The sequence below is a fragment of the Pristis pectinata genome, chromosome 5 (genome assembly GCF_009764475.1).
Source record: "Pristis pectinata isolate sPriPec2 chromosome 5, sPriPec2.1.pri, whole genome shotgun sequence".
In the NCBI taxonomy this organism is placed as follows: Eukaryota; Metazoa; Chordata; class Chondrichthyes; order Rhinopristiformes; family Pristidae; genus Pristis; species Pristis pectinata.
In genome coordinates this window covers 9,779,477-9,800,071 of record NC_067409.1, presented here as the reverse complement: position 1 = coordinate 9,800,071, position 20,595 = coordinate 9,779,477, and the positions used below count along the sequence as shown (strand labels likewise).

General features: G+C 36.6%; 1 protein-coding gene across 1 annotated transcript in view; it reads right to left on the bottom strand.

The window, feature by feature from the left end:
* Positions 1 to 20,595, bottom strand: part of LOC127570499 (obscurin-like) — a 465,385-nt gene that overhangs the window by 58,504 nt on the left and 386,286 nt on the right. Inside the window, exons 88-92 of the mRNA XM_052016136.1 lie at positions 15,485 to 15,527; positions 12,485 to 13,881; positions 4,542 to 4,713; positions 3,976 to 4,442; positions 1,760 to 1,892 (exon numbers count right to left, since the gene is read on the bottom strand). Coding sequence (XP_051872096.1) covers positions 1,760 to 1,892; positions 3,976 to 4,442; positions 4,542 to 4,713; positions 12,485 to 13,881; positions 15,485 to 15,527 — 2,212 coding nt within the window. The remainder of the gene's footprint in view (positions 1 to 1,759; positions 1,893 to 3,975; positions 4,443 to 4,541; positions 4,714 to 12,484; positions 13,882 to 15,484; positions 15,528 to 20,595) is intronic.

Genomic DNA, 20,595 nt, shown 5'->3' with positions numbered 1-20,595 from the left:
CCTCTGTACATCAATGCTCCTAAGGGTCCTGCCATTTACTGTATACTTTTACATTTGAACTCCCAAAGTGCAAAGCCTCACACTTGTCTGGATTAAACTCCATCTACCATTTCTCTGTCCATATTTCCAATTGGTCTATATAGAGTCATACAGCACAGAAATGGGCTCTTCAGCCCAATGGCTAATCCCATTTGCCCGCATTTGGCCCAAATCCCTCTAAATTTTTCCTATCCATGTGCATAATCCAAGTACCTTTTAAATGCTGTTAACGTACCTGCCTCAACCACTTCCTCTGGCAGCTCATTCCATAAGAATGCAGCATACCCTGCTGTATCCTTTGACAACCTTCCTCACTATCCACAACTCCACCAATTTGTACGTCGTCTGCAAACTTACACTTTCGTCATTTATATATATTACACAAAACAGAGGGTATAATTTGGGAAAATATGAAGCAAGAAAAATGGAAAACAGTGAATGTTTTTTAAACAGTGAGAAATTATTAAATGTTTATTTACAATGAGATCACAGCGTGTTGGTTCATAAGATGTTGAAATTGAACTTCCAAATACCAAGCAATTAGATAGGTATGTGGTTTGTTAGTCTCCATTGAAGGAGTATATAAAAAAAGTCCTGCCAAGATTGGAAAGAGATTTAGTGACATCTGAAATGGAGTACTGTGTACAGTTTGGCGTCTGTCTAATAAGGACATTTCTTCTTAGAGCCAACGCAGTGCATATTCACTGCATTAATTCCTGGGATGATGGGAATGGCCTTTGAGGAAAGGTTGAGTAAAACTAACCATACTCATGAGAGTTTAGGTAAATGAAGGATGATCTCTTTGAGGCATTCAACTTTCTGAGAGTGAATCTCAGATAGAAGCTGGGAGGCTGTTGCATGTGACTGTGGGGTCTAGAACCAGGAAGTCTAATCTCAGAATGAGGAGTTGGCCATTTTGGTACTGAGATGGGAAGAAATTTCTTGATATACTGGGTTGTAAATCATTGGAGTTCTCTTTACCAAAGGACTGAGTAGTCACTCAGTCACTGAATATATTTAAGACACTAAAGAAATCAGAGTATATGGAGATCAGGTGGGAAAGTAGATCACCCATGATTTTATAGAATGGCAGAGCAGGCTTAAGAGGCCATATGGTTTATTTCTGCTTTTTTATACTATAAATTTTTTAAATTTTTTTTTGATTGTGAATATTCTCTCAGAAGTCATAAGGATCTGGCACATTTTTCAATGCCAAATGAACTTGTATAAATCAAACTTAATATTGTATCTGTTACAGTATCAAGCTCTGCAAGGCATCTTGCTACTGTGGCACCCAATTACATAACTTAGTACTAGGAGAAAGTTAACATGATCATAGGGAGGGGTCAGAAATGATCATGAGTGGTGCCTTCAAGGAGCTATGTTGCATTAGCTTAAAGACTCTCTCTCTCTGCATTTACTGGTCAACATCACACTATTCAATTTGATAATACTTTACTGAGATACCAAATTATGACACCTTGCAAATAAAAGTCAAAATTTCAAGAAATTAACCAGCTTTCAAACTGACTAATCATGAATTCTTTGACATCATTACTTCTGCATTATGCTTATGCTTATAATTATGATTAATTTTTTATATTCATACAAGGTGGACACAGCTTTATAGTTTTGATAACAGCAAATGAATACATTTTGTTTAAAAGGTGGTAACTTGCCATATATTTTGTTTCAAAATGCAATTCCAGGAGTAGATTACCTTGAGAAAATATTTTGCTCTGCTATGTTTATATTACTAGCTGAAAGAGTTCCTCGCTTGAATGTGGTTGGATTAAACTGTATTTCGCGTAGTGTCTTCACAGTAATGTTTTTAATGTTCTCATTCTGCAGATCTGTGTTAAAGAAAAATTGTATTCGTGAGGATCAAAAATAAGGAAGTGCAGATCAATTCATCACCCACACCTGCAGCAGACCATATACGTCTGGTACTATCATGAAATCTGTGCACACACTTAAATGATGATGGGAGCAAATATCACTAAACACTAAAGAGAATGAAGAAAAGTAGAGGCTATTAATCCAAAACCACTAATATATATTTTAAGTTAAAATAAAACTGCAGAAGCAGGAAATCTAAAACAAAAATAAAGAATGTTGGAAGCACTCAGCAGGTCAAGCAGTGGGAAAGAACCAGAAGAATCTTCATCAGAACTGGAAAAGTGAAGACACAGAAAGTGGGAAGGTGGAGAAAGCAGAGAGATTGTGTGTGACAGGTTACCTTGACAACTTTGGTTTGCACCCCATAACAGACATTCATTGTGTTCTCTCTATCCCCAGCCCCTCCTCCCTCCCTTCAACCTCATATCTGGTTGTTATCCCTATTCCACTTTTGATAAAGGGCCCTTGACCTGAAACTTTGACTCTCCCCCTTTGATGATATTTGCTGGAAGCACGCAGGTAATCAATCATCATTCACATCTAGTTTACTGCCAGCTGATCTAGTGCTAAGTAGTAACTGAACAACGACAAGTTTTCATGTCCCTTTCATTACTGGAATAAAATCATGTCATTCTTCCTTCGAAGGTCCATAGATCATCCATATAAAGCTAAAAATAATGAGTTAGATGATATGGCATATGAACAGCATTTCTGGACAGGATCTACTGCATTTCCATCAGCAGTGACTCATTAAGTATTTAGAACTGCAGAGATGTGTTAATGAAATAGAACGACATAGGAATTAGTGCTAAAATAAACAAATATTTGCAACCGAATTACATCAACTACATTCTCTCAGAAACAATCTTATAGATCACATATTTGAGAAGATTATAGAACACAGAGATCTGAGAAGCTAAGCAGGAATTTTCCATTTTCATGTAACCCCTTCAGTAACCAATTCAAAATCATATAATAGCAATGATATCATTGCATTAAAAAGGTAAAGAAGTTTTTGTTACAATCTTGAAAAGACACAGGATAGACAAAAGTAAAAAAAATCATGGTTACTGCTCATATGATCAAGAGGGCTTTGACTATGTTGCTTTCCTCATTCCCCAATTGTAGGCATCTGCTTTTGCACCTGAAAATCTGAGAAGATGCCCTTAATTTGGACAAATGTTGTACTTTGGAAGGTCAAATGCAAGGAGAAAGCACACACTAAATTGCAGGATCCTTAGAAATTATTGATGTACAGAGAGATCTTAGCGTGCAAGTCCACAGCTCCCTGAAAGTGGCAACGTAAGTAGGTAGGGTGATAGTGAAGGCATATAGCATGCTTGCTTTTTGGTTGAGGCACTAAGTTTCAGAGTCTGATACAGCTATATAAAACTTTGGTTAGGCCACATTTGGAATATGGTGTGCAGTTCTGGTCACCGCATTACAAGAAGGATGTGGAGGCTTTGGAGAGGGTGTAGAAGAGGTTCACCAGGATGCTGCCTGGATTAGAGACTAATAGCTATAATGAGAGGTTGGACAAACTTGGACTGTTTTCTCTGGAGTGTTGAAGGCTGAGGGGAGACCTAGTAGAAGTTTATAAAATTATGAGAGGCATAGATACGATCAGTATCTTTATCCCAGGATGGAAATGTCAAATACTAAAGGGCATATATTTAAGGTGAGAGGGGGAAAAGGTATGTATGAGGCAAGTTTTTTTTAAACACAGAGAGCAGTAGGTGCCTGGAATGAACTGCTGGGGGGGGGGGGGGGGCGGTGGGGAAGTGTGGAAGCATATACAATAGTAACATTTAAGAGGCATTTAGATAGACACATGAAAACATGGGGAATTGAGGGATATGGATCATGTGCATGAAAATGGGATTAGTTTAATTTAGCATCAGGGTCATCACATACATTGTGGGCTGAAGGGCTTGTTCTATGTTCTAACATGACCTTTATTTTTTAAAGTATTTAATCAAAAAAATCTTCTCCTTAAAGGTTTGGTATCTAATTGTACTAACCTGTGAAGAGACTAACCTTTTAGAGGCTTGGTTTGAATATTAATGCTGCTGGCTTGGTCACCAATGGTTTGAAAGTCTTGTGGATCTGGTTTAAAAGGATTATCAACTTCATTTGTCTTCATCTGTTCTGCAAATAGTTCTGGAATATTAGATCTCTCTGTCACTCCCCTATTTTCTTGTGGTACAGCCATATAAATCAGTGGAGAATCTGCAAATTTATTTAAAGTTATCTCCATTTCTCTGCTTTCATGTCCAGTAGAATATTGAATAGATTCTTTCACTTCTGGGGTCATTATTGTTTCTTCTTTATTTTCCTGCTCTTCACCATCTTTTCTGTTGGCCACGTGTAAACCACACTTTTCAGCTGATGGAGATGTTCTACCTTTATCACTTGAGATGACATTTGTGAATGTTACAGATTTTTTCTTTGACTTATGATTTATTCTTGCACATGTGAATTCTGGCCAATATTCTTCTTGACTTCTGAAGGAACAATCAGAAGCAACATGCATTTTAACATAATAACCAATACATCTAAACAGTCTAAGGCGTTGAAGTCACATCCGTCATGAAAGCCCTTACTCAAGCGAGTCCCCTTCCTTTAATTGACTGTATATATTGCTACTTGCACTATTTTTATAATAGTCTCTTGCATCACTGATGGTTTCTAATCTCACGTTATTCAGGCTCTCGTCATCTTCTATTGCCAGTTTCCTGTTGTCCTGTCTCTCAGATTCAATCCCTTGTCCAGTTGCTCAGAGGTAATTCAATTAAACAACAAGAAAGAAAACTTCTGAGATTGTCTATAAAGAAAGACGGTATTTACATAACATATTTCAGGATTAGTACGATAGATCCAATAATTGCTCACTGAAGTTCACCAGTTCTTGTAATTCAGAAAATCAACCTATCAATAGTCTTTCCTCCCAAATGTACTGACACACCTGTGGTCGCTTTGATCAATGCAAGTAAAGGGTTTGGAAAATATTCCAATTATCACATCCAAGTCCCATTCCTGGCATGTGATAACTTGCCTATTTGGTGTTTGTTACATGATTGGTAGTGAATGTGAACCAGGATATGACACCAATTGTCTGGTGTATTCACACTGGAAACACATTGGCAGTACAAAGAGGGCAAAAATGCAACTTAAAAAGTTAAACCTGGATCTGGTTCCAACTGAGAAATTTTCAGGCGGTCCCTGCGTAACCTAAGGATTCTGTTCCTTGGAACTGTGTATAAGCTGATTTCTCCGTAAATCAGAAATGTCTGTTTTCTATAGTAACCCATATAGTATCACTATAGATACACTTGCAATAATTCTCTCATTTCATCAATAATAACTCTAACACTACACATAATTAAATTTTTGCTTTTTGCAAAAATTACACTACAAATAATTAGTTTTGCTTTTTGCACTAATGAATACCATGAAAGGTTTTATTGTTATTACCAGCTTGAAAAATGTTTTTAAAATGTATGGGAGAATTTGCGTATAGTCAGATTTCCATGAGTCAGATCATTCGCAAATCAGGAGACCCTGTATTTCTCTTTTCTTAATTCAGGATCAATATGCAATTTGATGGCTGCTGCAATGAGACATGGTGCACTATTTATCAGTTACTATTTCCATACCATGGTATGATTTACAGTATCAAAGCACTGTTGGTGATAACTGATTATCACCAGTGATGAACTAATTCTCATGTAGTGAAAGAATGAAAAAAAATCAAAGATATGGAAATCTGTAGCCACCTGCAGTATGACATTGACCTCTAATCCATCAATACTTTTAAACATTTTTTAGTACCTGTCATGATGTTCTTTACCAATGTAAACTTCATAAAGGATATGGGGCAATTAGGAGGGTTAGTACTCACTCTTTTTTAGCTCTGCTTCTTTGGATCATGTACTCTAAACTTGGTATTTGTATTTCAGTCACTTTTCTTGCTTTAACTTCAAAAGCTTCTGTTGGAATGTCAGCCACACTTCCTGAAAATGGATAACACAATGAATTCCACTCAAAAGCAAGAATTTTTACAATCAAAACAATTTTGCACTACTGAAATTAACCTATAGAAGCCTTTCAATTGCTGCTAGTTGGTAATTGTCCCTTTTGCTTGAAACAGAACTGATTTCATTGCCCTTCTATTTTCTGATCAAATCTTTCTCGTTTCCATACAAAATGTAAAGAAACTACTGCAGATTAATTCTTTATGAAAAGAATGTGTCAGAGGGATGTGGTTTATTTATCGAGGATTTCTGGAATGGATCCTCTGCACTTCCTTTAGTCTCAGGTGTTATACAGACATATCAGTGCAGTAGAATCATGTAAAATTAAGAATTAGATCAGGCAAGTCCCAGTCAAATTTTTAAATTAATTTTATTTTTTGATTCCACCATTTTACGATAAGCAAAATGCAGAGGCATTATAGCATGGCCAAATTATTTTGCATTGTATCTGTCCAACATTGCATGTTATTCTTCCTCCTTGGTTATGTTACAAATTGGATGAGAAACATGCTTTCACTAAAGGGTAAAAAGCAAAAATCAATTTATAAATTCAGGATATAAATTTAACATCTTCACCAAAAGAAAGAGAAAAATTATTAAGTCATAGAGCCCCTGTCATGGAAGCAGATTCATAATAACATTTAGGGAAATAGGTAACCAGTAATAGAAGAAGGCGGCGCCATTAGATTTCTGAATGGTCAATGAACCCATGACCACGGCCTTGTCATTCCTTTTTTATTTGCACTATTTACTTATTTTTGTAATTTATAGTAATGTTATGCCTTTGCAATGTACTGCTGCCGCAAAACAACAAATTTCACATCGTATAAGTCAGTGATAATAAATCTGATTCTGATTCATATGTCATGTACAGGCAGCTGTGATCAAATAAATCCCTTGAGGGAATAAAAGGGACATAGGAGTACACTTAAGAAGGAAATCAGGAGGGCAAAAAGGAGACACAAGATATCCTTGACAGATAAGATAAAGGAGAATTCTGAGAGATTCCATAAGTATATTAAGAGCAAAAGAACAGCTCAGGAGAGAATAGGTCCCTTTAAGGATCAGCATGGTTGTCTACTTGTGTAGCCATATGAGGTCAGTGAGGTCTTAAATGAATACTTCTTGCCTGTATTTACCATGGAGAAGCTCATGAAGCTAGGGAATTCAGGGAAGGGATCAGTAATGTACTGAAACATATCAATATTGTGCAAGCAGAGGTGTTGGTGGTCTTCAGGCGCCCATAAATCTCCAGGTCCTAACCAAGTGTGTCCTAGGATGTTGTGAGAAGCAAAGGAAGAAATTGATAGGGACCTAGCAGAGATTTTTGTATCTTCTTTAGCCATGGGTGAGGTATTGGAAGATTGGACGGTGGCTAATGTTGTGTCTTTATTTAAGAAGAAATGCAAAGACAAGCCAGGGAACTATAGGCCGGTGTGCCTAGCATCAGTGGTGAATAACTTACTGGAATGGATTCTCAGGGACAGGATCCATCTGCATTTGGAAAGACAAGGACTGATTAGGGATAAGATATCTTTATTAGTCACATGTATATCAAAACACAGTGAAATGCATCTTTTGCGTAGAGTGTTCTGGCGGCAGCCTGTAAGTGTCGCCATGCTTCTGGTGCCAACATAGCATGCTCACAACTTCCTAACCCGTAGATCTTTTGGAATGTGGGAGCACCCGGGGAAACTCATGCAGACACGGGGAGAACGTACAACCTCCTTACAGACAGCAGCTGGAGTTGAACCCAGGTCGCTGGCACTGTAATAGCATTACGCTAACTGCTACACTACCATGCCTGCCCTAGTCAGTGTGGTTTCATGCATGAGAAATAATGTCTCATAAATTTAATTGAGTTTTTTGCAAGAGGTGACAAAGAGAATTGATGAGGGCAGGGCAGTAGGACTTTAGCAAGGCTGTCGACAAGATCCCGCATGGTAGACTGATCCAGAAGATGAGGTCACATGGGATCCAGGGTGAGCTAGCCAATTGAATACAAAATTGGCTTGGTGGAAGGACGGTGGTAATGAACGGTTGAAAAGCACTGATGCTGGAGGAACTCAGCAGGCCAGGCAGCCTGGCCTGCCGAGCACCTCCAGCATCATAATGTTTTTCTTCTAGATTCCAGCATCTGCAGTCCTTTGTTTCTCTGGTAGTGAAGGGTTATTTTTCAGATTGGAGGTCTGTAACCAGTAGTGTGCTGCAGGGATTGGTGCTGGGTCCTTGTTGTTTGTTACTTATATTAATGAATTGGATGAGAATGTAGGTGGCATAATTAGTAAGTATGCAAACTCAGACAAGTGTGATGTGATGCATTTTGGGAAGTTAAACCAGGGCAGGACTTGTACAGTAAATGGCACTGTCCTAGAGAGGATTGTAGAACAGAGGGTCCTGGGGTACAAGTACATAAGTTTCCTGAAAGTGGTGACACAGATAGACGTGGTGGTGAAGAAGGCGTATGGCATGCTTCATCAGATGGGCATTGAATATGAGCAGGGGCACCATGTAACAGCTATATAGGATGTTGGTGAGACTGCACCTGGAATATTGTGTGCAGTTTTGGTCGCCATACCACAGAAATGATGTAATTTAGTTAGATAGGGTGCAGAAAAGATTCACAAGGATGTTTCTGGGTTTGCTTAGTTTGCTATCAAGGATGTGAAGGGTTGGTTGAAAGAGGACAGAATAACAGTTGGCTTCTACATTGAGTCAATCATTAGGCCATGTCTGGATGGTTATTGTTTGGATGGGGCCAGTAGAAGGAGAAGTTTATTATAGACTGGAGTTTTTAGTCAGCATTTACAATTTTCACAAAATAAAAAATTACACATTCTTCAGCTATTATTGAATGGTCAGCAATATCTTCAAAGACCACTGACACAGCTGCTCAAAACTTACTACCTGAGAGTTAGAAATGGAGACCTACAAATCTTGCAGAATCCCGGCGGAGACACAAAATAATGCAGATGCTGGTATCTGGATAAACACACAAAAAGCTGGAGGAACTCAGTGGGCCAGGCTGCATCTGTGGACAAATGAAGTCCAGGTGAAGGGTCTCCATCTGAAACGTTGATTGTCTGTTTCTCTCCATAGATGCTGCCTGACCTGCTGAATTCCTCCAGCCTTTTGTGTGTTGTTGCAGAATCCCAAGTTGCGCAGTGAGGCTGAAAATTTCATTAGTTGAGCTTGGATGATAAAGGGGTGACTGAGGTGGCCTCTTGGACTTCCAAGAGTCAACCACCTATTTATTAGATAATCTCGCTGCCTCATCACCTCAGTGGCAGTGTGAAATAGTATAACCCGACAAACCCATAACACAGCTTTGGCAAGATAATTGCACGGTAGTGTAGAGGGCAGCACAATAATGTAGCAGTTAGTGTAACTATTACAGTACAGTGACTCGGGTTCAATTCCGACCACTGTCCGTAAGGAGCTTGTACGTTCTCCCTGTGTCTGCGTAGGTTTCCTTCGGGCGTTCCGGTTTCCTCCCACATTCCAAAAGATGTACAGGTTAGGAGCTGTGGGCATACTATGTTGGTGCCGGAAGAGTGGTGACACTGGCGGGCTGCCCCCAGCACATTTTCAATAACGCAAAAAGATGCATTTTACTGTATGTTTCGATGTACATGTAAATAATAAATAAATATATCATCTATGTCTTATCTTATAATTTCTAATATTCCATAGGTTTAGGAGCGCTAATTCCAGTCTTGTTAATTTAAATCAGGATTCAATATGTGCTTAAGTCCAGTTATACTACCTTTGAGATGCATTGAAAGTCATAAAGTATGATTCAGGAGTCACACTTGAAAGGAGCACCCTCAGGAGTTACAGCAACACACAGTACCTTCTATTTGTTAGTCCATCCTCATATTGAGTGTAGTTCTCCATTGAAAAGAGAGAATGGCCCTGATAATTCCCTGCAATGCAGGGTTTCTACGTTATTTATAAAGATCTGAAAGACTCACTCATGTTCAGGTGAGACTCAGGTAATCTGAAAACTTTTATTTCAATTTCACTTCATGTTAAATATTTAACCAACATGTGCGGCATATTTTGTCACCTTCTACTAATGATAAATATTTAAAGTTAACAGATGACAAACTTACTGCAGAAATTAGACTTTATTAGGGGTTCAAATGTAACACACAGAAGTAAGGAGGCACACTTTGTTTTTTTTTAATATCCTATATATATCTAAAAAATTATCCCCTTACAAAACATACAAGAATGCATCAAACATTTTATGCTCTTGTTAAAACATGGACTGTACAAGATACATTACTCAAAATGTATTTGAGGGTACATGTATGTCAAAGTTAATGTATATTGCACAACTTTCTTTTTCAAATATGCACCACTGACATGGTTGTAGAACTATTTATTTGAAGTATTTATTGTTTTTTTTAATGTAACTTCAATTCAAGATTTGCAAACTTAAGCATGCAACATTTCACTTAGCATTCCAAATGCTGTAGCTTCCCATCTGTAAGCTCATATTTTTAATAGTTGATATATTTGTTCATTAAAGTTACAGGTCTTTTTGCGGCTCAAAGATACATAACTGTGTTAATACACACCACACAATTTTTCAACAGTTCACAGCATGGAGAAAACGCACACACATTGAAAAGTCCTACATATCTTGCCCTTAACTTGAGTTGTTGGAAGAAATTATAAAGTCAGTTTAAACTCCCCACTTAAAAAAATCTACATGACTGCAGAAGTTACAAGAATTTAATTGGATTCAGTTATTATTTTATACTTCAAATAAAAAAGACAGGTATATGTAAATAAACCGTAAGCATGGTATCTATAGAAATAAATGTAACAAAAACTCACTTAAGTTTTTATTTGGTTTAGGAAATTTAAATTTAGGAGACGATAATAAGTCATTTTCTTAACATGACACGAAGTTAACTGATCACTCTAAGCACGTGCATTGAAAAGATGGCCAGTGAATTAAAAATAGGTTTAAAGCTCTTCTCCAAAGTTATAACCTATTGTTTTTTATAATCATGTTCAATTTTTCATTTATGCTGTTGAAGCTTTATCACAAAATAATATACATTAAATCAAGAAAAAATGGAATATCAGTAGAGTCCAACTTTCTTCTGTTAAATATATGCATGTTTCTGAAAAAAAATACTATTTATTTTAGATTGTATTGTGGATGTAACATATTGACATCCATATGAATTAATGTATAAATGCAAGATTGCTACACATTTCTAATCTCTAAAGTAATTGGAAAAATAATGAAATTTTTACAATGCTTAGAAGATGATTTACTCTTGGAAATACAATTTCTGCAATCTGTTATGCCATTAACTTTGTAAAACAGTCTAAAGTTCTGATCACTCCAAAGACTTAAAGTCAGTGGCCCAAGGACAAGTATCAGGATATTCAATGTTAAACTAAACCATGCCATTCCACTTTAATTATCACAATCTTTTATGTCTGTACTCTGATGATCATTTCCCCTTCTTATTTTACCTTTCTTAAAAGTTAGGGGATAACAAATTTCATATTATCTGTAGGTTCAATAGCAAATCATTTCAGGAAATGTGTGCATGTCTGGCTCACAGTTTCAGTAATTTTAGAATAAAATTGATTACATTATACAACACCCTAAAATTATCCTGTTTGTCCCATAATCCTCCCATAAGAGGATTTCTCAGTGTCTTTACAATAGATCTGTGATGAAATTGCTGCAAAAGTACAAACTTCAGACTAACAGCCTTTTTCTCAGCAAATTTACCACTTAATCCACAACAGATATCAAAAAGTCATGTTACCATCAGCAAAAACTATCTGTTAAATCCACAAAAATTAGACCTAAATTTTCACAATAAAATAATCCAATGATTGATTTGACATCTAGAATCATTTAGGTTTTCCTTTGAAAATCCACAAAATAGTTCATAATCCTTTAAGTATCAAGATCATTTTCTGTGGACTCCAAATTTGAATTGTTGGCAGAGTACCAAGAAGTCATAGAGATGATAAAATGTTTATTGAAACTGAGTGAAACTGTTGGTTTGACTGGTCTATGCAATGATCACAAAACCCAACTAAAGAGAGAACATTTGAATGATTTTTCATTTTATCTATAAAATCTGTAATGATCTGAAGTGAATAATTAATAACATTTGTGTATCATAAGTCTGATAGTTTTGTGGAACTTTTTACTATTATGTGGAATGGTTAGGGCTAAGGATTAGGGTGCCTTAACTCTATTAGATGACTTTTTTCTAAATGTTCTCCCTTAAGACTAGAAATTACTTAATTAATTACATTTTCATTGATATATTTAATCATACACTAATTTCCCCCATCATAAGATTAATCGTTAAGTTTATCATGTTTGCTTTTGTTGGGTTCCTCTGGTGGGTCTTTCTGATTGATATGTAATGTAACAGTTTCTCCATAGTTAAGAGTTCTTGTAGAAACTTCAGTTTTAAAGCTAGTTTGTCCACTGTCCACAGAACATTGCACCTCAGTACAAAACGATGTTTTTAATTCAAATGGTGGTTTCTTCTCTGTTATTGTTGAGGAATGGACGACCGATTCAGTACATGATCCACTGACATGTACTGACAAATTCGACGGTCCCATTGAATGCATTTCTGTTACTCGGGATGTTGACATGAACAACCCTCCAGACCGCTGATCTCCAAACTGATGCAAATAACTTGGCTTTATCTTAGGAACAACTGGTCTCCCAACATTAAGTAAAACTGGTTTGCCAATTGTTGGTTCATTTATTTCTGCCTGCAGAACAGAAATTTCACATGGTTCACTGGAACTAGTAGCTGATGGATAATCTTGGTCAACTATATCCTCACATTTGTAGGTCTCCCCTTGAGCAGGAATGTAGTCTTCAAGGTCTTCTAAGGTTAATGGCTTGCCATTACGAGTCAAAATTTTGGTGTCTCTATTTATTAGGCCATCACTGGTTGATTCAGGAGGTTCATCAATAATATGTTCATTTTCTGTGTCAATATCTTCTTCATGCTCTCGTTTGAGTTCCTCCAATTTATCACCAGTCATATCTAATGGAAGATTTACAATTGATAAAGGAGATACTGTTTTAGTATCAAAAATTTTTTTAAGGGATAGCTGTTCGTCATCCATGGATCCAGGTGGTTCAAAGCTTAGCATTATTGTTTCACCCACATGAGCAACAAGTGGAGTTTCCACTTCCAATACAGCTGATTTGCACTTATCTTCAGTTTCATTTGGCTGAATATCATATTCAGTCACAGCATGAGCAGATGTTTCATGAGCAGTGTCAACAAAGTGGTCAAATATATAATCGGGATTGATGTCATCTGATGTAGCTTGTTCAAGTTCTGTGATATTCTCAGGTTCACATACAGAGGTCAGAATATCCACATTTTCTTCTGAAAGGGAGGATTGCATTTGTTCCACTAGGTTATTATTTGAGTTGTTTATGTTAGGGTCAGTCCTAAGAGGTCGTTTGGGCCTTGGACTTGAAGATCTACGGCTCATTTGCCTTTGCTCTGATAAGGTACGAGTAGAAGGGGAGACTGATCTTTTCCTTTGAGGTTTTGCACTTTTCTTAACTTTGAATTCAACTACTTCTTCAACTTCAACCCACTTAGGTTTTTGTTCTTCTACCTTAGTTTTTACTAAAATATGTCTCGAAGCTGCACCTTGTTCTTCTGGCTCTGTTATCATAACTGCAGGAATGGGTGGCATTTTCATGGAGGTTTCTCTGGGTTCCATCTGAAGCTTCGGAGGAGGTGCCTTGGGTTTAGTTGAGAATAATACTTCTGATTCCATTTCCTGTAGTCTTGAGGGTCTTGCAGGGGATATACTTGAAGAACTGCGTCGTTTAACTTTTGGGCTCTTGACTACTGTTGTTATAGTCTCCTCACTAATCATGAAAATAGTATTAAATATTTAAACATCAGAAGGATCCCATTGTCCACACTGTATAAAAACATCAGCAATTCCGAAGCAGGTAAATTTCTGATTAGTTGGTAAGCAAGGCAATAGTAGTTATCAATTGGATGCCATACAGTTAAAAATCACGTTTTTGCACTCATGCAATGTTAATGAATAAACTATTAAAAAGGTGCTTTCTTTTTAGATCTACACCTTTATTATAATTGTCATGCATGTTTCAGCCTAAATCAGACAGACATTAGATCAGCGATTACTGTTCTTCATTCTGGTAAATTACATTTCTGGTTGTTCAGTAAACTTGATGTTTTAAGCAGATACTTTATTTTTTAAAAGAGTATACACCAACTACCATACGAAAAAGTGTATGGTTTTTAAGTGAAACCTTTTCCCCTAATGTAACTGTATTTAGTGGCCAGGAGATGTAAAATATTTATAAAAACAGATTCTTTTCTGTGATCCTCATGCTGTGAACTAACTGTGGTGTATGACTGGAACATATACTATGTTTCTAGCTTGACTGCGTAAATGGTGAAAGCCAGACATTCAATATATTTCATTAAATGCAATTAACATAAGAAACAGGAAGTTATAGGAAGAATGTTTAAAAAAGTAGAGATCCCAAAAGGCCTCAAGACCCTACTACTTTTGGTCAATGTGTGACAACTGAACATGTGTTGCTCACCGCAAAAGTGATTTGGTTATTATAGGATAGAGTTAGTACACATGGAAGAGAATTCAGAAAGTTTTGTGAACGAATCTATAATCATCATGTGCATCTTGACATTGAATTATCATGTGAAACCGTTCTTTCAATAAATACAGAAACTGTTTCATTCAGTTTCAAGTAATTTGATAACATACAGGATTCTATCATTAAATGTGATCCATTTGGTTGAACATGCTATTAACTGTACCAAAGAATTACAGATTGGTACATAAGCATTATTAATTTTCTAAAAGACAACTGATTCTCGAGGAAACATGAAGACAGTATTAATTAGTTAGGAAGTTGACATACGAGTTTTACTACATATTTAAATTATGGAAGACAATGTCTATTGCAGATAATTTTAAAATTTAATATACATTTCCTGTTTATGTAGCAGACAAATGAAATATAGAGCCAAGGAGTGATTTGTGCTAAAATATCAGTTTTACACTTCAATTAAAAATTTAGTAGCCAAAGAAAACATTCAAAATACTTATCAAGATAAAAACAAACAGGGTATAGTTGCATTCAGGTCTGAGCATTTGTTCCAAATGTGATCCTGAATGCAACAGAAGCTGCATTTTGAAATCACATGCCAAGTGCTTAAAGGCAAATACAGCTTAACTGTACTAAACAAATTCATCTTCACTAAAAAATACCAACTTAATGGTAAAAAAATCCTGTGACAAACATCATCTTTATGAGATTTATGGAAGCTATTCATAAACCAAAGTATAATTATGTCAAACACTAACATGCACAGGAAAACAGTGATTATGTGTAGGTATGGCACAATGTAATCAAGCACTGGATGAGATGGACAAGCTTATACAAAGCAGTAATGAAGAAACTAAGCACTTACATGATGATGGTTTTCTTGGGAACTTTAGTCTCTTGTTCAGTGACTACAAGAAACAGGATGAAAAGTGTGGAGTCAGAAATGGATAGGTTGAAATGATGAAACCCACTCCTGTAGTCTCTTTTGCAATAAAACTGCATTACTCCCATAATTATTACTACATGTTTCAAGGGCTGGGATTCCACAGATTCACTTTTATCTGGCATTTATTTCAGTGATCAGTATCTAGCTCCATTCCTGCATACTAAACAGAGTCAACTAGAAAAGAGAGATTACCAAAGATTAATTTATAGAACTTGACCAGTTCTACAGTTGAACTTGCAAATAATTGATGACCAATGTACTTTAAATATTTCTTTGATGGAAAGTTAACATTTGTGCAGACTATGTGCAAATAAAAAGAATTGTTTGGAATTTCAGTTAAATTCAACAGTTTGATAAAAGCATTGGGGCTAAATTTCTGAAGGGGATTTCCTATTGTAATTTAGAATTATAGAAGGAAACAATTATGCTCTGAGCCTACGCTTGTTCCCTGCAAAAGCAATCCAGGTTCTTTCCTTGTGGCTCTGCAATTATTTCTATTGAGCATTTTCTACAGCTTTGATCCACACTCCACACTTTTCATGCCCCTTTGTTTTCTCTCTCTTTCTAGCCCCCCTCATTAATTTTTCAACTGAATGCTTTCATTAACAGTTTATTGCCTTGACAATCCTGGTGTCACCCTATCAGAAATATTTCCTTTGTCCTACCCTTCTTTCCCTAACCTTCTTTCCCTAACCTTCTCTGCAACTTAGAGAAATGACTCGCGTTCTCTCTTACTGATGAAGGGCTATCTAACTGAAATGGAAAATGTTTCTCTTACAATAGATGCAGGATTCTATCATTAATCATGACCTGTTTGAATGTTTCCAATATTTCTGTTTATAGTTTAGTTAGTTAAACAATATGTTAAGGTACTCCTCATTTAAACAAAGCTGTGAATTCAGGGTAGAGGTCGTGGGGGCAGGGGGTTCTATCCAGAATGACAGATTTATCTGGTGACTTACAATCAACAGTCAAAATCAATTCCAAACAATGTCTTATTTAACTTGGTGGGCTGCCTTTTAATCAGGTGATGGGAAGGGGCAGTTTCTTTAATGAGCAAGTAATTTAGGATGTCACTTTATAGCCAAGGTGATGAAAATTATCCCTGTCATTATATCACCCTTTCTTTATTTACTTGGTTGTACTTGAGTTGTTTTTCTAATTTTCTGTTTGCGAAGTCATTTTTAGTAATCATTTTGAAATATTGATTTTCTGTACAGCCATTTAAGTTAATGGAAACAAATTATAGAAATGGAATATTACTTGCAGCTGCTATAATATTCTGTGTTTCCTCCTCCTAACTAAGGGATGAATTTCCAGCCAAGTATTTAAAGGTTGTATGCATCAAAAGGAGCTTGAAGCTAATGTCTAGCCACAGTTAAAACTAGTCTACGCTAATTAACAGAAGTGTATGAAAGTTGAAGCAGATACTGGAATTATGTGGGAAGTAAATTAAGAGAAACACTGAAGGATGACAGGACATCAATGCCAGGAATCTATCCCTGAGACTTGGCTGTACCTTTTGAAGTTCAATGACTTCACAAGTGGTCAAGGTCAGTGAACACTTTCTCAAATGCCACTTCCTATAAAATGCACTATTACCCTTACTACCTATCTACCAACATTCTCTACCAATCAAGAGATGTCTAAAAATATGCAGCACTGCAGCATGACAGACTGAGCTCTGTTGGAAACCTCAACACTACACTTCCAGGCTTGCACACAATATCAGACAGCCATAATCATCTAAACAGATTGCACATTATTCACCACTCTCCCTTGCAGAAGTTGGCACACAACTAAATGTGATAGCAGCTAACTAAAAGGTAGCAGGTGCACGTACATGTCATAACACTCATGGAGGAAAAATTGCTGGACATTACTGGAATAAATGTTGCTCAAGGCTTGGCTGCCAGTGGGGCTGCAACCATTTAAGATGATGACAACTTCAAACCAAATCCTCCTTCTTACTTGCCACTTCCCTCTTAATACATATGCTCTTCTGGTTTACTAACCACAAATATCGAAGTACCTGACAGAAGTGTGTAAAATTATAAGAGGAATACATCTCTGTACTGTACAACTCTATATTCCTCTGCCAGTCATTCAGTTCCATACATATAGCCATGTGCTCAGATACTGTCAGAGACGTGCTCAGATCATAAAACTAAACATAATTTGGAGGATAGTATAGAGGGATGCAAGTCACCAGGCATGAGTGGCTGCATCAAGAACAGTGGTAAGCCACAGCGAGGTCACTGGAGGTTGAGGATGGATGATGATTCCAATAAGGACTTTAATGGGGGAAGTTAATGTAGAAGGGTGATGAACCTGTACAATAAAATTATCATGTATTGGGAATTTGCATTCATTGTCAAAGAGCATGGAGGGCTCCAGATTCATACTGGCAAAGACTTTGTGTAAAGCTTGGGGTACATCCTTTCATGGGTGGAAATGGTGGACAAATGTTCACATAGTCTTGTGAAACCATGATAGTCGATGTCATGACTTCCATTGAAGCACAAGCAGTAGGGGAACTAGGTTGATACCATGCAAACTGTTCTCCAGCACGATTTCTGAGGCACTGCACTAGAGGAAATGAAAAGGTTTCATGGAGCACCAACTGGCTGTCCTCTCTAAGGAAGATAGTATGTACCCTTCCAATAACAGTGTTCTTGCTGTTGCCTTCCAGTCAGTCAGCCCTGACTGCAGTTACCAATGCTGAGATGGTGTGGTCAGTAGATGGGAATTATAGGTCCACAGCTGAGGTCATCATTTACTGGAAGTCAGCAGCCTTCACATAGCCATTGAAGTATTATGTGTAGGAGCACTAAGTACACAGCAGCCATGTAATAAGCAACTTGCAAAGATGATCAGTTGACTGTTGTATGGAATATCACATGATTCATCCATAAATTTGATTTGGAATATTTATTTGCAGTGTCATTTTAATTTCTGCACTATGGTTAAGCAGATGCTGTGATAGGTAAGGTATAGAATAGTTAGCGAATTGGGAATTGGGTTTGTAGTACTGGCACTGCATTTGAATTTCTTTATAGATTGTCCAGGCAGAAAGGTTTCTGTGTTTATTTCAATTCTATGATTCTTTTGATCTTTTCCTATTAGCCAGTAAGCTTTTCTGAGGTATGTGTCCTATTTTCCAATTAAATAAATTCTACAATAAATATGACTACAGTTACTTCTTCCAATAAAAAAAATCTATTGTCAACCTATACAGGTCCTAGCAGTTTGTGGCAAGTCTCATGCCCCTTCCTTGTCTTTCCCCTGTATTTTGATGTTATTGGTGCTGCTTGTTGGTTTTGTCACAAACTGGAAAATTTTAACAGCCACTTTGACTCCACCAATTTCACTCCCTGTAAGAACTTTGGATACTTCTTTCCTTCACTTTTCCCCATCTGTTCTTACTTGTTCATATGATAGTCTTCCATACAACTGCTTCTGATACATTGCCCTTTTACCTCAGCTGTGAATTGTTCTCTACAACGGATGACAGGATCCTCAACCATATCTATTCCATTCTCCACACTTGTCTCATCTGATAGCCACCCAGCAAGAGCCATGATAGAGTTTCTGCTGTTCTCATCTGACTAGTTTACACATTGGCAGTGATAAACAATTGGAAATCAACAATTTCAGATAATGATTCTGAATTTTTTATTTTTCACCCACTCTAGGTCCATCTTGAGGGGGTGGTCATTCTGATGAATGCAAGTTAACCTAGAATCTCTTTTTGTAGATGCTCCCTGACTCACTAAATAATCCCAGCACTTTTTATTTCACATTTCCAGTATATGAATGAATCTCAGGAAGTTAAAAGAATTGCAATTGTAAGTTTTGCTTCAGCACTGTTTATTCTTTTTTTTTGACTTGGTTCTCCTGCTTCCAAGTCAGGTCACAGATTCAAGCCGCTTTAAGGATGGGCACATAATCTTGGTTGATGCTTCAGTACAAAATGAAAGCAGTACTGGATTTCAAAAGAAACATTACATCATAGCTCCATCTGGTGGTTGTAAAATACCATTTGCTTTTATTCACTGAAGAACAGAGGAATTGCTTTGATATTTTGGCTAATTTTATTTGTAATTAGCCATCACAACCAAAAGAAATGAACCAATTATTTATCTCATTGCTGTTTGTGGGATTGTTTTGGGTACAAGTAGCTCGGTATGCTTTGCTTTTGTATTCTACATACAACAATCTGTAAAATTTATAATGGATTAACATTTGGCTTGTTAAATACTTTTTAGTCAGATGCTGTGCAACCTGTGACATTGTAAGCATTACAAGTTATCAGTTCTGACCTCAGAAGACCATCAGAAGTCAGACTTCTCAGAAGCAAAATTGCCTATACCCATTCCTGAAATTTGTTCTCTTATCACTTATCGTTATATTTTATCATTCTTTTCCTTCTCTCAGCTGAACATTATGGGTTTCTTTTTCAAATGACATTGTAGCATTTGATCACAATGAAAAATAATGTACAAGGGATGGTGCCATCCATAAAGCTGGAATTGCAGATTATTTCTGGAATGGTATAGGGCTAAAATGCAACTGAAACAGTTAAAATGGCAACACTGAATAGAAAGCAGACATGAAGCAAACCAAACAAAACCATGTCAGAAAACAAAATGTGATGCACCATTGAATATTGAAAACATTTGAGACTGATATATTTAGTTTCATACATAATTCCAAAATAGTACATTTGAATGGTCTTGTTAAAAAATGCCAATTTTTGTTTGTTTGCAGACTTATGAGGAATGACATGGTTTTCATTACAAACAATTACATGTTAATTCATAGCTCACATACTCTGAACAAAGTGGGACAATGGTGCCCTCTACTTCAGTTTAAACTAAACTCTGTCAATGCATTTCAGTTTACTAACACAAATAAAGTACAAAGCTATCAGCTTTCTAAATTTAACTAATTCCAAATAAATTGAAGTGAAAAGAAAAGAGGAAACCAGAAATGAAATGTACAGACTAAATAACTAATTTTCATGAAAA